General features: G+C 38.4%; 1 protein-coding gene across 1 annotated transcript in view; it reads left to right on the top strand.

The window, feature by feature from the left end:
- Positions 1-16,672, top strand: part of UIMC1 (ubiquitin interaction motif containing 1) — a 111,823-nt gene that overhangs the window by 10,466 nt on the left and 84,685 nt on the right. The window contains 1 exon segment of the mRNA XM_028527312.2: positions 14,242-14,329. Coding sequence (XP_028383113.1) covers positions 14,242-14,329 — 88 coding nt within the window.

Raw genomic sequence — 16,672 nt, 5'->3', positions numbered from 1 at the left:
CACAGCTCTCAGTCTATTCCTTGTTTCTGTGCCTTGCCTCTGATTCTGTTTTGTTCGTTAGTTTAGTTTGTTTCTTAGAGTCCAGTTATAAGGGAGATCATATGGGATTTGTCTTTACTACCTGGCTTAGTTCACTTAGCATAGTAGTCTCCAGTTCCATTCATGCTGTTGCAAAAGGTAAGAATTCCTTCTTTTTTTACTGTTGTATAGTGTTCTGTTGTGTAAATATACCACAGCTTTTTTATCTCTTCATCTATGAATGGGCAATTAGGCTGTTTCCAAATCTTGGCTATTGTAAAGAACACTGCTATGAACATTGGGGTGCATATATTCTTTTGAACTGGTGTTTTAGGATTCTTTGGATATATATCCAGAAGTGGAATTGCTGGGACCAAAGGCAGTTACATTTTTAATTTTGTGAGGAAACTCGACTGTTTTCCACAGTGAGTGCATCAGTCTGCATTCCCACTTACTGTGCACTAGGGTTCCCTTTTTTCTCACAATCTGGCCAACACTTGTTTGTTGGTTTATTAATGATGGCCATTTTGGCAGGTGTCAGTTGGTATCTCATTGTGGTTTTAATTTGCTTCTCTCTGATGGCTAGTGATATTGAGCATCCTTTCATATGTCTCTGTGACCTCTGCATGTCCTCCTTGGAGAAGTGTCTGTTCAGGTTCTTTGCCCGTTTTTTAATCTGATTGTTTGTGTTTCTGATGTTGAGTCATATGAATTGTACCCTGTAGATTGTAGACTGAGCCCTTGTCCAGGAACAACTCTAAAGGACACATGGATAAAACCAAGGTGGGGTGGCATTAGGGGAGGGATGAGGGGATGTCTTGCAGGGGTGGGGGGGAATGCAAACAACTGTACTTGAACAACCATAACATAATTTTAAAAACAAACAAACTCTTGTCCAATGTATTCTTGGCAAATATGTTCTCCCATACAGTAGGTTCACTTTCCATTTCATTGATGGCTTTTTTAGCCTTGCAGAAGCTTTTTAATTTGATGTAGTCCCATTTGTTTATTTTTTTTCCTTTGTTTCCCTTGCCTTGGGAGATATAGTGGCAAAAATATTACTACATGAGGTATGTGAAATTTTACTGCCTATGTTTTCCTCTGGAACTTTTATGGCATTGCAACTTAAATATAAGACTTTTATCTATTTTGAGTTTATTCTAGTGTATGCTGTAAGTTGGTGGTCTAGCTTCATTTTTTTTGCAAATATTATACTAGACCAGTTCTCCCAATATGATTTATTGAAGAGAGTGTCTTTACTCCATTATATGCTTTTGCCTCCTTTGTCAAATGTTAATTGACCATAGAGATTTGGTTTTATTTCTGGGCTCTCTATTCTGTTCCATTGGTCCATGCATCTGTTCTTATGCCAGTACCAGACTGTTTTGGTTACAGTGGCCTTGTATAGTTAGATACCAGGTATTGTGATCCCTCCAACTTTGTTCTTCTTTCTCAAAATTGCTGAGGCCATTCAGGGTCTTTTTTGGTTCCATATAAATTTTTGGGATATTTGTTCTAGATCTATGAAATATGCCATTGGTATTTTAATAGGAATTGTGTTGAATCTGTAGATTGCTTTGGGTAGTATTGACATTTTAATGATGTTAATTCTTCTAATCCATGAACACAGCATATTCTTCCACTTACTTGTATCTTCCTCAATTTCTTCCATCGGTGTTTTTTAAAATCTTCACCTGAGGATATGTTTTTATTGATTTTAGAGAGAGAGGAAAGGGGGAAAGAGAGGGAGAAACATTGATCAGTTACCCCCTGTATGCTCCCAGACTGAGAATCAATTCCACAACCTAGGTATGTACCCTGACTGGGGATTGAACCTGGATCCTTTTTGTGTACGGGACAACACTCCAGCCAACTGAGCCGCCTGGCTAGGGCATGAATGTATAGTTTTAAAATATAATCTGAGTAGCTGCAGTCTTCATCTGAGAAGCCCCTTAGACTTAGTATGACCATCCCCAATTGCATCCCTTTCCACCCATGTAAAGGTGACCACTGTATCTTTCCATGCTTTTCCTTACGATTCTGCCATTTTTATGTGTATCTTTAAACCATGTGCATATATATATTGCAAAACAGTCTTGGTGGTTAGACACTTCTACCAACATTTTTCTATAATCTATCCTTTTTCCAAAGATTTGAAATTTTATCTTTATTGTAAATTAAAATCTTGTCTGTAAATGTTCTTTTTTTAATTTTTGATTTTGATCTATTAATCCGTCACATATTTTGAAATAATTTTTTAGTTGATTATCTTGGGTTATTTAGGTAGGCACTTGTATCTGCTAATAATGATCAATGATTATTTTCTGTGCTTTCTAGTACTTACACTTAATTTTTTGTTTCATTACATTGACTATAGCCTCCAGAATAATGTTGATTATTATCAGCGATAGAGTACATCTTTATCTTGGTTTTGAATTTAATTGTAGAAGTATTCTGATGTTTTGCTATTTGTTTCATGTTAGTTATTTATTATATTACAGAAATATCCTTTAATTGCTTATTTCTATTAGTACTTTTAGGAATGGATGTTTAATCAAATACCTTTTCATTACTTAGCAAGATGATGATGTAGCCTTTCTCCTTTAATCAGTTAATAAATAGTTCATTAATACAATTTCTTTTTCTTTTCTTTTTTTAAAGATTTTACCTATTTATTTTTTAGAGAGACAGGGAGGGAGGGAGAGGGGGAGGGAGGGAGAAAGAGACAGAGAGAAACATTGACTTGTGAGACAAACATCAATCAGTTGCCTCTTGTATGCCCCAACCTGGGGACCTGGCCTGCAACCCAGGCATGTGCCCTGACTGGGAACCAGACTGGTGACCTTTCGGTCTGCAGGCTGGTGCTTAATCCATTGAGCCACACCAGCCAGGACATTACATTTTCTAATGTTGGAACATCTTTGCATTTCTGGAGAAAATTTTACTGGGTCATGAAGTATTATTACATCAACATAATATTGAATTTACTTTCTCAATGTATCATTTAGGAGTTTGGCATATATATTCCTAGTAGCATTGATTTTGCATAATTGTGGGGTTTTTTTGGTACTATATCATATTTTTGTTCCCAGTTTATGCTATAAAATAGAAGGGAAGCTTTTCGTTTTGTTTTTTTTTTTATGTTCTACTGCAGTTTAGATAGTAAGGGAATGATCTGTTCTTTAAGGTTTACTAGCACTTGCTCATAAAACTGTCCTATTAACTAATTTTTAATGTATACTTTATGTTCTTTTAATGTCTTGATATTTTTGTTCATTTTTAAAAAGACTTTTAAAGAATATAATAAATAGATGGTAGAGTCATTTGGGAACACAGTTATTTGGCCTTGGAAGTTGAAAATTGAATGAATTATTTGATTTTTGGGGGGTTAGTTTTTTTTGTTTGTTTTTTGCTTTTTGCACTACTGACAGTGCTAACTCCAATTTGTCTTTCAGTTCAGATATCATTTCCTTTGGGGATCCTTGCAGGTTTTCCAAGACTGGGTCAATTGGCCATCTATTATGCTTCTGCAGAACCTATGCTTATTTCTTTAGTATTAGTTGTCACACTATTTGAAATTGCCATTGTGTTTTCCTGCCTTCATTACTGCACCATGATTTCCTGGAAGCAGGAATTCTTTGTCTGGAATACTTAATAATAATGCTTGGCCTGCACTAGTAGGCATTCTCAAAAAAATATCTGTATCAGATTTTACTCGTTGGTGCTTTCTTAAACATTTCTTTAAGAAAATGTCTTAGTTCCTGGTGCAAAAGAAGCCAGAAAATGTCCTTTTTTTTTTTTTAACAGATAATGGCACAAACCTGATATCACTGGGGCTTCGTCATAGCTTGCCTTGCTGAGTAGTTACTTGGACTGATCAATTCTATTCTCACGCTCATCAAATCCCCAAGAGATCCAAAATGCACTTTTGAAACCCTGCATTGTGTTAGAATTCTCATTTATTATGTGGCCTTTCTGAACTTTTTATTATATATAAAACTACTAATAAACTGTAGGATTGTTGTAAGGCTTAGGCATAACATAAGTAAAATTTTCTAGAGTGGTACTTCAGTAGATGATAACCGATATTGTAAATGTTCAGGATATAGTCTCAGGATGGGAATAAAGCTAACTGACTTATGTTGGTAAAAACCCTTTTAGTTGTCTTTTCCTCTTACATTTTTTTTTTCATGTTAACAAAGTAATAACAAGAAATCAAAAGGGAAAGAAAAGAATACCTGGAGTTGTATGGTTGGACAGAACTAGTTTTGTTCTTGACTTACACTGTCTGGGCCTCAGTTTCTCATCTGTGAAGTGGAGGCAGTGATGTTCTTCATTCAGGAGTTTTGAGAGGAATTAATGAGGTAATGTATATAGAGTGCCTGGCACACAATAAGTGTGCAATATATGGTAACTGTTGTTACTGTTATTTTAAAAAGCTTCTGTTGATATCTTATGACAAAAAAATGTTGTGTATAAATTACCAGTTAATCTTTTAAAATTTATACAATATTTCTAGATTCAAAGTGCTACTTAATATAGTATGTTAGTAAAAATAAGAAATTCACCTCAAATCATTCCTCTCTAAAGCTGGTAGACTTATGAGAGACACATTTATGTAAGAGAATACAAAAAATGTGCTGTGTCACAAAATCACTTCTTTGATACTAGTTGGAGCGTTTGCTCACTGCCTGAAAGAAGATGCCCACAAGGGTCAGTAACCAGTGGATATTTTTAGTACCAAAATAGTCCATGGGACCAGTCAATGAATTTAATTTATTTATTCTTACCTTTTTCAATTTTCATTTCCACATTTTCAAGATTCAAAGTCCCCTATCATTTAGAGGATAGGTTCTGGAATCTCACAGCATTTGTTTTGCTTTTAGTATCTGCTTACCCCACTAAGAAAGATAGCTTAGATATCAGTATGTACTCTTTTATTTTTTCATCTTTACCTGAGGACATTTTCATTGCTGGGGGTTACGGGGGAGAGAGAGACAGACAGACAGACATCTATATGAGAGAGAAACATTGATTGATTTCCTCCTTATGCACTCTGACCAGGGATCAAACCCCAACCTAGGTATATGCCTTGATGGGACTGAACCGACAATCTTTTGGTGTATGGGATGATGCTCCAACCACAGAGCCACCTGGCCAGGGTGGATTAATCAAGCTTTTTTTTTTAATTGTTGTTCAAGTACAGTTGTCTCCATCGCCCCCCCCACCTCCCACCGTAATCAGGTATTTTTTATCATTTCATTTTATCTCTATTTTTGACTTGATATAAAGCTTATCTTCGTGGTTTGCTTAGGGTTTTTAGTATGCATATTTAGCTTATCACAGTTTACCTTCCAGTGATGATACACTACTTTATGCGTAATGTAAGCATCTTATGATAGTTTGCTTTTGTTACTTCCCCCTGAACTTTGTTACTATTGTCATGTATCTTACTTGTTACCTGCATTCTAAACCCCATAATACATTGCTATTATTTTGTTTAAACAGGCAGTTTATCTTTTTATATTTTTTTATTTATTGATTTTTAGAGAGAGAGAGAGACATCAATTTGTTGTTCCACTTATGCATTCATTGATTGTTGCGTGTGCCCTGCCAGGGATTGAACTTGCCACCTTACATGTGGGGATGATGCTCTAACCAACTGAGCTACCTGGCCAGGGCTAGACAGTTTGTCTTTTGAAGAGTAGAGAAACAATCTTAATATATTTATGATGTAGTTGCCCGTTTTGTAGTTGCTCCTCATTCCTTTGTGTAACTTCATATGTACATCTGGTATCATGTTTGCTTTAGTCTGATGGGGTTGTCCTGACAAAATACCATAGCTTTAACAGAAATTTATTTTCTCCAACGTGTGGACTAGAAGTCCAACAGCAAGGTGCCACCAGGGTCATTGTTTGGTGAGAATTCCCTCTGATGATTGCAGGTGGTTGCTTTCTGACTGCGTACCCATGTGGCTTTTCCTCCCTGTGTGCACTGGGTGTCACTTCCTGTAGGGGCACAGATCCCATCATGAGGGCCCAGTGTCAGGATCTCATCTGACGATAATTACCCTCAAAGGAGAGAGCTCTAAATCCCATCCTAATGGGGTTTAGCACTCTCTATGTGTTCTGTAGAGGAAACAGTTCCATCCATAATCGTCTTCCCTACTGCCTGAAGATCTAACATTTTTTGTGAGTGGGTCTGCTGGTGATGGATTCTTTCGGCATTAATGTATCTGAAAAGTCTTCATTTCATCTTTACGTTTCAGTAAAATTTTTAGTTTGGAATAATTTACCTTTGTAAAAATACTGGAATGATACTATTCACTACCTGTGTCCTAAGTTCCCCTCTATATAACTATAGTACATTTGTCAGAACTAAGACATTAAGTGATGGGGGGAAAATGGAGACAACTGTACTTGAACAACAATAAAAAATGTGAAAAAAAATCAGAAAAAAAGATTAAATTTCCTTTTAGAGCAATTAAAAAATAAAATAAAAAAGGAATTACAATATTAGAATTGGTATATTACTATTAATGAAGCTCTAAACTTTGTTTGGATTTCACCAGTTTTTTTCAGTTTTTCCACTACTCCCCTTTTTCTGTTCTAGGATCCAATCTAGGATACCACTTTACCTTTAGTAGCCTTTTTTTTTTGCTGGCTATGGAATTTTGGGTTGATAACTTTTTTCTTTCATTATTTTGAAAGATTTTGCTCTGTTGCCTTCTTGCTTGTATTGTTGTGAACAAGAAATCTGATATATTATTTTTTCTCTGGATGATTTTAAGATTTTATTTTTATCTTTGGTTTTAAACAGTTTGATTATGATGTATTTTTTATTTATGTTGATTTTTTTTGTGCCTGTGGTTCACAGAAGTTATTGGGTTTATAGATTGTTAGTTTTCATTAAGTTTAGAATATTCTAAGCCATTATTTTGTCAAATATTTTTTCTGCCCTTGGCCCCCTTCAGGGACTGTAGTTACCTATGTATTGGCTGCTTGAAATAGTCCCACAATTCACTGAAGTTCTCTTTACCTTTGCGGGTGTTGCTTCAGCCTCATTTCAAGTAATAAATAGCCACATGGCTGCTGGCTTCCACACACGACCCCAGAGATTGAGAACATCTCCGTCACCGCAGACAGTTCTACTGGCTAGCACTGCTCCTTTAAGAGATAACCAGGACTAATACAACAGTATCAGGCCTTAAGTCTGTTTACCTTGGACACCACAAGAAATTCAAGCCTCCTTGGCCTCGCTCACCACCTAGCTTCTCATCCCCACATGACTCTGATTTGTCATCTGGGGGGACTTCTCTAACCTGACTCGGTCGTCCACACCTACTCTGGAAACAAATGCCTTCTGGAATTCTGGTGATTTGTACTGATCGACAAAACCCCTGACGTGCTCAGCCTCCTCTGAAAGTTCTCAATTTCTTGCTCTCACTGAAAGAAGGCTGTCCTCTGAGGAGGACACTGATTCCCCTCGTCCCTGCTCAAGTACTGGATTGTTTCTTCTTTACACTGCGGCACTACTGACCTGGAGCTGGGGTAGATATCCTCTTCCTCCTTGTCGTTGCTTCCAGTCTACTGGGAAGACCTAGTTCGAAGCACAAACCACGTGTTACCCCTGCTACCCACCCCAAAGTAATCAGCTCCTATCCTCCTGGTTGCCGGTCCCCTACACTTCCCGCCATTCACTGAAAACTTGAACATGTCACTTACCGTCTTTCTCTTCACCACTGCAGCCATCATTCTTGGTGATTTCAGTATCTACAAACTGTATTAAGACTGAAGCGTATGAAGTTGCAGTTTCTATAGGTTTCAACCTAAGGTATGCTCCATCCCCTACGCTTGCCTCTCAGTTGCTTGGCTAGTCCTGTAGATCATCCCATCCCGGCCTTTCTCGAGGGGGATCTGAGAGAGAAGCAAACCTAATGCCCTAAGGCATCCACTGTATGTAATGAGTTAACCTCCCTCTGCTGCATTTAGAATGGTTGGTCCCAGTTCTGTACCCTCCTTGGGAGAAGTAGAATAATCTGTTCATTTTCTATGTTTCATGGTTCTGCTGAGAAGCCCTGGCTGAGCCTGTCAGTAATAATTGTGCCACTTGCGCAAATTTCTCAGTTTCAGAAGTCCCATTCTCTGATCATCACCACCTGCCTTTTCCAGCTCATGCTCTCTAGTACCCTAACTCTAATCATTTTTCAGCCTCTCCAGGACATCTAATTCCAGACTGTCATCTTTTCCATGTCCATTACCCTGTCAGGTCCTCAATTTCCTTCTTACCTAACTTAGATCTCATGGTTATCACATTAACAATTCCCTTGAAGAGTCCCTCAACTTATTTCTAATCTTTCTCATGCTCCACAGCAAAACCCAATCTTGGTGAAATGTAGCCTTCCACCTGTTCTATGTTCCTACCTAAGCAGCCCAACTGTGCCGACTGGGCTCACATCATATTGAAGACCGGAAACCTCAAGTGGCCCACCAGTACAGCCCAATGTTTCCACAGTCAGCTTATTCTTGTGCTCTCCCAGAGGTTCTTTCATTGGTTTGTTTTTTAGATTTAGCTATTGCTAGATGTATTTATTGCCATTTTATTGTTCATAGTTTTGATCTTTTTCTTACAAAGTCTCTTTAAGATTTCATATAGTAATGGTTTGGTGATGATGAACTCCTTTAGTTTTTTCTTGACTATGCAGCTCTTTACCTGCCCTTCAATTCTAAATGATAGCTTTGCTGGGTAGAGTAATGCTGGCTTAGGTCCCTGCTTTTTCATGACTTTAAATATTTCTTGCCAGTCCCTTCTAGCCTGCAAAGCTTCTTTAGAGAAATGAGCTGACTGTCTTATGGGAAATCCCCTATATGTAATTAACTACTTTTCTCTTGCTGCTTTTAAGATTCTCTCTATCTTTAACTTTTGGTATATTAATTATGCTGTATCTTGGAGTAGGCCTCTCTTTGCATCCATTTTGTTTGGGACTCTCTGTGCTTCCTACACTTGCATGTCTATTTCCTTCACCAAGTTAGAAAACTTTTTTTTTCACTATTTTTTCAGAGAGATTTCAATTTCTTGCTCTTTCTGTTCTCCTTCTGGCACCCCTATGATGCCAATGTTGGACCTCTTGAAGTTTTTCCAGAGGCTGCTTATACTGACCTCATTTTGGGGAGATTCTTTTTTCTTTTTGTTCTTTGTGTTTTTTGCTTCCTTATGTTCCAAATCATTGATCTGATTCTCAGCTTCATCCACTCTACCGTTGTTTCCCTGAAATTGTTCTTTATTTCAATTAGTGAATCCTTAGTTTTTTGACTAAGTCTTATTTATGCTGCTGAGGTCATCACTAAGTTCCTTGAGCATCCTTATAACCAGTGTTTTGAACTCTGCATGTGATAGATTGCTTATCTCCATTTTGTTTAGTTCTTTTTCTTGAGTTTTGATCTGTTCTTTTATTTGGGCCGTGTTTCTTTGTCTCTGCATTTTGGCAGCCTCCCTTTGTTTCTATGTATTAGGTAGGGCTTCTTTGACTCCATGTCTTGGTAGTGTGGCCTATTGTAGTAGGTGTCCTGTAGGGTCCAGTGGCACACCCTCCCCTGTCACCCAAGCTGGGTACTCAAGGTGTGCCCTTTTTGTGGGCTGAGTATATTCTCCTCTTGTAGTCGAGCCTTGATTGCTTTTGGTAGGTCAGTGGAAGGGATTTACTCAGGCTAGTTCATTTACTCAGGCTGTGACCACTAACCACCAAACTCCATCATCCATGGAGGATAAGCTGTGCAAGGGCAGGGTGGTAGAACTCCTTCGTGGTCTGTAGCTGTCCACTGGGTGTGCGTACTCTGGGGTTTCCCAGGTGGTACAGGCCAAGGTCAGCCCCCCCTACCCCCTGCCCTCTTTTGCCTGGGGCCACCCTGTCTGAACTATAAAGCTGTCTGAGATGGCTGGTACTTGTGTTGAGTTTAGGGATTCCTAGGCGAAGCCAAGCTGTGGTTCTAATCTGGTTGCTGCTAGTGCCAGGCCTGGGGCTCACAGAAGTCAGCTGTTGCTTGTTTGAGAGGATTTAGGAAGTTGTGAAGCAACTTCATATGGAGACCAGCCATTCATTTGGAAAAGCAGCTTGGGTTGGGCCATAAATTGGGTGGGGCAGGGTCTCTGGGGCTCTACAAGGTGAGTCAAACAGTGTTAGCCAGGTTGATGGAGTCTCAGATATGGCACCAGTCTACTGCCTCAGTGTGGGGAAGGTTTAGAAAAGGAACAGTGGCCTCTGCTTGCCCTGATGCCAGATGCTTCAGTTTCTCCCTCTATACCCACTGGTGCCTTTCAAGTTGCTACCCCAGTCCTGGAGCTAGAGGGAGTGAGTCTTGAGTAGGGGAGTCTGTGTATGGGTTATTTAGGCGAAACTGCTTTGGGCTCCAGCAGTTTCTTCCACAGACTGAATCCCCACTGGCTTTTGCAGCCAGAAGTTGTGGGGACTGGAATCCTGAGCTGGGGGGCCTGGTGTGGGTCTGGGACTCCCCTCCCCACCCATATCCCTCCTGAATTTTTATTCACCACACATGGGTGTGAGATGAGCCAGTTTCTGGTCTGTTCCCCTCCTACTAGTGTGGATGGATGTGGTTTCTTTAATTCTGTAGTTGTCAGACATCCATTACACTTGATTTCTGATGGTTCTGAGCGATGGTGGTTCTGTATTTTAGTTGTAATTACGGTGTGGTTGTGTGAAGAGGTGAGCCATGCCTGCCTATACTGCCATCTTTACTGAAGTCCTCATTTTTAGAATAGTTTTATTACCATTTATTCCTCTTATGTCCTCTTCCACCATCACCCATGGCCTCCCTCCCACAATCACTGCACTGTTGTTCATGTCCGTGAGTTTTTTCTTTTTTGCTCGGTCCCTCCACCCTCCAGCCGGTACCCCACCATGAGCTGTCAGTTTGCTACCTATGAATCCATCCCTGTTTTGCTTGTTAGTTCAATTTTTTCATTAGATTTCCACACATGAGTAAAATCATATGGTACTTATCTTTCTCTGACCGGCTTTATTCATTTTGCATAATGTTCTCCAGGACCATCCATACTGTTGCAAAAGGCAAAATTTTCTTCTTTTTTTACGGCTAAGTAGAATTCCATTATGTTCATGTCCCATAGTTGTTTTCTCTACTCATCTATTGATGGACACTCGGGCTGCTTCCAAATCTTGGCTATTGTAAATAGCATTGCAAAGAACATAGGGGTCCATATATTCTTTTGAATTAGTGTTTCAGGTTTCTTTGGATGAATTCTCAGAAGTGGAATTGCTGGGTCATAATGAACTTTCTTTTTTATTTTTAAAGATTTTATTTATTTATTTTTAGAGAGGGAAGGGAGGGAGAAAGAGAGAGAGAGAGAAACATTAATGTGCAGTTGCTGAGGGTCATGGCCTGCAACCCAGGCATGTACCCTGATTGGGAATCGAATCTGCGACACTTTGGTTTGCAGCCCACACTCAATCCACTGAGCTACGCCAGCCAGGGCTATGAACTTTTCTTATTTAACTAACAGTATAAAGTATAATTAAAAAATAGGCTTTATTAAAAAATTAAAATTATAGTTAATATAATGTTGCAAATAAATGTCTGTTTTTTCCAGATATTTATGTACTTTGAATTTTAATAAATAACTAATCTTAAACTATCACATATTATAATTTGGTGCTTTTGCAAATGACTAGTCTGCTGCTTTTACCATGGAAGGTGTATTATCCTACATGGATGCTCTAGCAATGTCAAATTGCTGTAAATGTTCATTCTCAGTTTCTATGCTTATTTTGCTGCAGACTAATAACAAGCAGTGTGCTGTCACTTGTGTATTGTACTTTGAGTAGCATTGATTGAGGTTGTTTACAGTCTTTTACAATGACAAAATATTCTACTCTGAAAATTATTGTACACACATCTTTATGTTAATATGTGAGCATATCTTTAGAATAAATTCCTAGAAGTATTGCTGAACAAGAGCGTGTAAATTTATGATTTTAGTGGTTATTGCCAGTTAGCCCTCTAAACATACTGCATCCACTTTATCCCATCAGTGGTATGTGAGTATCTGTTTCCCCACAGTGTTTTATAAAATACGTTATTTTTACCTAGTGTAGGTAAAAAAAAAAAGTCAACGTAATTGTTTTGATTGGCATATCTAAAGTGAAGTTGAGCATCTTCCCATATACTTATGAGCTGCTGTGTATGTTTTCCTATGAAGTGTCTTATTTTGTCCTATCTATGGGAAGAGGCTAAATATTGGTCTTTTATTGATTTGTAAGAGCTCTTTATATATAGTCATGCACTGCTTAACGGCACATTCTGAGAGATGCAGAATTGTTAGGAGATTTCACTGTGTGAACATCATAGAGTGTACTTACACAAACCTAGAAGGTTTAGTTTACTACACATTTAGGTTATATGGTATAGCCTGTTGCTCCTAGGCCACAAACTTGTACAGCATGTTACTGTACAGAACAACACCAGATTAAAGAAGTATAAGAAAAAAATGGTTCAATCAAAAGATACAGTAAGCACAAAATGTATGAGGTTACTGTTGGTATAACATGGCATACTGTTTTACAGTAAACTTTTTTAGAAATAAGTAGAAAGACCACTATGGAGAGCAGTATGGAACTTCCTCAGAAAACTGAAAATGGATCTGCCTTTTGACCCTGCAATTCCACTGCTGGGACTCTATCCTAAGAAGACTAAAACACCAATTCAAAAGAACCTATGCATCCCAATGTTCATAGCAGCATAATTTACAATAGCTAGATGCTGGAAGCAGCCAAGATGCCCATCAGCAAATGAATGGATCAAAAAACTATGGTACATTTACACAATGGAATTCTATGCAGCAGAAAGAAAGAAGGAGCTCCTGCCCTTTGCAACAGCGTGGATGGAGCTGGAAAACATTATGCTTAGCGAAACAAGCCAGGCAGTGAAAGACAAATACCATATGATCTCACCTTTAACAGGAACCTAAATAACAAAACAAAGAAACAAGCAAAATATAACCAAAGACACTGAAATAGAGGCCAGGCTGACAGTGCCCACAGAAGAGAGTAGAGGGAATTTAAGGGGACAGTGGGAAGGGTTCACAGGAACAAACTTAAAGGACACATGGTCATAAACTAAGGGGAGGGTGGTAATGGGAGGGAAGTGGGAGGGGTGGGAGGGGTGACTGGATTGGGAGTAAAAAGAAGAAAACTGTATTTGAACAATGATTAAAAAAAAATAAGTAGAAAGAGAACATTCTAAAATAATGATTAAAAGTATAGTTTAATATATATAAACCAGTAACATAGTCATTTATTGTCATTATTAAGTATTATGTACTGTACTCTTCAGTTGTATGTGTTATGCTTTTATACAGTTGGCAGCACAGTAGATTTGTTTATACCAGCATCACCACAAACATGTAATGTGTTGTGTATGATGTTACAATGGCTATGGTGTCACTCAAAGATAGAAATTTTTCAGTTCCATTATAATCTTTTTAAAAAGATTTTATTTATTTATTTTTAGAGAGAGGGGGAGGGAGGGAGAAAGAGTGAGAGAAACATCAATGTGTGGTTTCCTCTTGTGCACCCCCACTGGAGACCAGCTTGCAACCCAGACATGTGCACCTGACTGGGAGTCACACCAGCAACCCTTGGGTTCATAGGCTGGTGTTCAATCCACTGAGCCACACCAGCCAGGGCTGTTCAAATATAACCTTATGAGACCACTTTAGTATATGTAGTCCATTGTCAACTGGAATGTCTTTATGCTGTGTGTGACTGGATAAGGAAAATTAACCCTTCATCTGATGAATATTTTGCATACTTGACCCAAGTTGTCCTGTTGCTTTTTAAAGTACTGATTTGAAAAATGTATATGCACTGAGTTAAAACATTATTACTGATTTGTAAACCTTCAATCAAGCCTTTTCTGAACGTGGTTGGGTGCATGCTTACTGCTGTTTATAGATGGGCCAGTTTTTACATAGGCATATATATGCCAGATAATGTCAGTACACTATACATTTTGATTTTTATTGGCTCCAGATCTACTTTTGTGCTGTAAAAGATCTTTTACTGGTGTTTTCTGTGAATGTTTACAACCACTGATTCTTTAGACACTCAGTGGCCTCTTAGCTATAGAGGAGATTGAAAGAGTACTACTTTTAATGACAGCCATCTTAATCATATTTCTTGTTTTGCAACAGGAACCGAAGGAGGAAAATGGATTGCAGAAAATGAAGACAAAACAGTCGAATAGAGGAAGATGTTTGGCTAAAAGAAAAAAAATTGCACGTATGTTTTATTTTTGTGTTGAGAATGGTTTAGAAATTGTAAGTCATAGAATCGGTATTAGTTTCTTCATTAGGAAAAGATTTCTCTGAATAAGGATGTATGTGCTTTGTTTATTCTGGATCCCATTAAAATTTTAAGGAGTCACAATTACCTGAGACAGAGTGTTACAAATGTGGCCTTCAGACTTAGGCACTCTTGGATTTGAGTCCTTTCTTCAACCCTGAGTGTGTGGACTTCAGCCAAGTCACTGCTTTCAGCCTACCTATGTTTGCTTGTCAATAAAATACAGATAATACCACTCCCTTAGAAAGTTACTTAGTAAAATGGTGAGGGAATAACTCTTCTGTGCATCTCCTCTGCTCTCAACTCTGCACTCTGGTCATCAAATATGTAGGGTTTTTTCCGTACACCAAGCAGTTCTCCAACTCCGGCAGACACAGACTGGGTGTCTTACAATTTAACTGGGTTCTGATCCCACACGACTACCCCCAGGCTAAGGGCTTGTTAGTTCCTCTAGTTCCGAAGGACTATTCAATGTCATCTTTGTCAGCCAGTCATCTTCTCAACAAGATTTGTTGACAGGTCTTGGATTTTCTGCTAGAGCTTCATTAATTTCAGTTACTTCTTCTGATAGAGAACAGAATTCATTAGCAGGTTTCACACGTTCTAAAGCACCAAACTCGTCATTTTTGTCCCAACTTCAGGGAAACTACAGTAAACAACAGTTCCCCTGCTCCCATTGCCCCCTTTACAAAACTACTGTTTCCTACTGTTCCAGTAACATTTTCTGTTGTTACCTATTAATCTTTGTGAATTTACACACTGAGAGCAGAGTGGGCCTGTGTTTGATGCCTGAATAGCAGCCCCTCCCCAGGGCCGAGCGGTCAGAGCACTGAGGTGGCCCATTCTTTCAATGTGTAGCACCTTTTTGGCAGGGTTGCGAGGGGAGGAGGGAGTGGGACACTGTACAGCTCCTCAGACTGGAGTGAGCTGGCTGGACTGGGTGCAGGGGCTAATAATTACATTTTTGCATTTTAATGTTATGTGAAATGTTCACATATTTCAGTGAACTTCTCAAAAGGATAACTAGTTGAAATTATTAAAATAGTTGACTGAAAATAAACAAGACTTTTTTTCACCGTTAACTTGCATTTTGATGATTTAATGTATAATTCTCAGCCTTGTAAATTTACCATAAACAGCTTTGTTGTTAAATCACTGAATTACTTCTAGAGGTGGCTATTAATATGGTTGATCTGTTGATGTACTTGTTACTTTCAGATTTGAGATTATCAACAATAATTATTTTCTGAGATGCAGTAATCTTTATCAATTGATGGTTAAGTGTTTGCTGCCACTGCTAGCCTGTTGACAGTTGTCTGGTTAGTAATTCTGGATCTTTGTGGTCAAATTGGTTTTTACTTGTTTTTTAGTAGTGTCATGCTTTTTTATCCAATCTGACAACTTCAGTCTTTTACATTTACATTGATGTGATTCTGTTAAAACCTACCATTTTGAAAGCTATTGGTTCTAATTGTTTCTTTTTCTGTCCTTGTATTTGTTAAGTATTATTTTATGATCCCATTCAACTTCTATTGACTTATTATTTATATGTCTTTTAAAAATGTTTAGGCACTCCCCATCCTGGGAGCACACCTGTGCCTTTCCCTTCCACCTCTTCTCAGATGTGCATCTCCTAAAGTCTAAAGGAAGGACCCCGAGAGACTTGCACCTGGGGGAGCAGTGGGCGGCAGCAGCTCCTCTCTGACTGAGCCCCTGAACCTGTCGCCAAGGCCCCCTTTCCTCTGACTTCTCAGTGAACCAGAGGAGCCCTACCTTGGCTCACTTCTTTCCTGTAATGTTTCTGCAGAGTCAAAGCAGCCCTGCTTAAACTCTTTCCTGTTGCTTCTTCTATCCTAAGTCCTTTCTTTGTTTCACTGTCCCCTGCTTTAATAAACATACTTTCAGAATTAAAAAAGAGATGTTTAGTGATTGCCCTAGAGTTTACAATACACATTTAATTACACTTTCAAATACTGTTAATTGCTTCAGGTGTGGTGTAGACTTGTATAAGAGTTTACTCCTAATTACTTTCTACCATCCTTTGTATTATTTTTGCCATATATTTTACTTTTGCATATGTTATAAATGACAGTACTTGACACTCTTTTGCTTCAGATAGTTTTCTTTTAGAGCAATGGAGATAAAAGATAAAGAATTGCATACTTTGTACCATCTCAAGGGCTATTTCTTTGTATAAATCTCATTTCCTGTCCAGTACTGTATTTTTTTCTGTTGAAAGAATTTCTTTTATCACTTCTTGTAATGTAAATATGTTGCCAA

The sequence above is a fragment of the Phyllostomus discolor genome, chromosome 13, assembly GCF_004126475.2.
Source record: "Phyllostomus discolor isolate MPI-MPIP mPhyDis1 chromosome 13, mPhyDis1.pri.v3, whole genome shotgun sequence".
In the NCBI taxonomy this organism is placed as follows: Eukaryota; Metazoa; Chordata; class Mammalia; order Chiroptera; family Phyllostomidae; genus Phyllostomus; species Phyllostomus discolor.
This window is presented reverse-complemented; position numbering and strand designations above follow the sequence as displayed.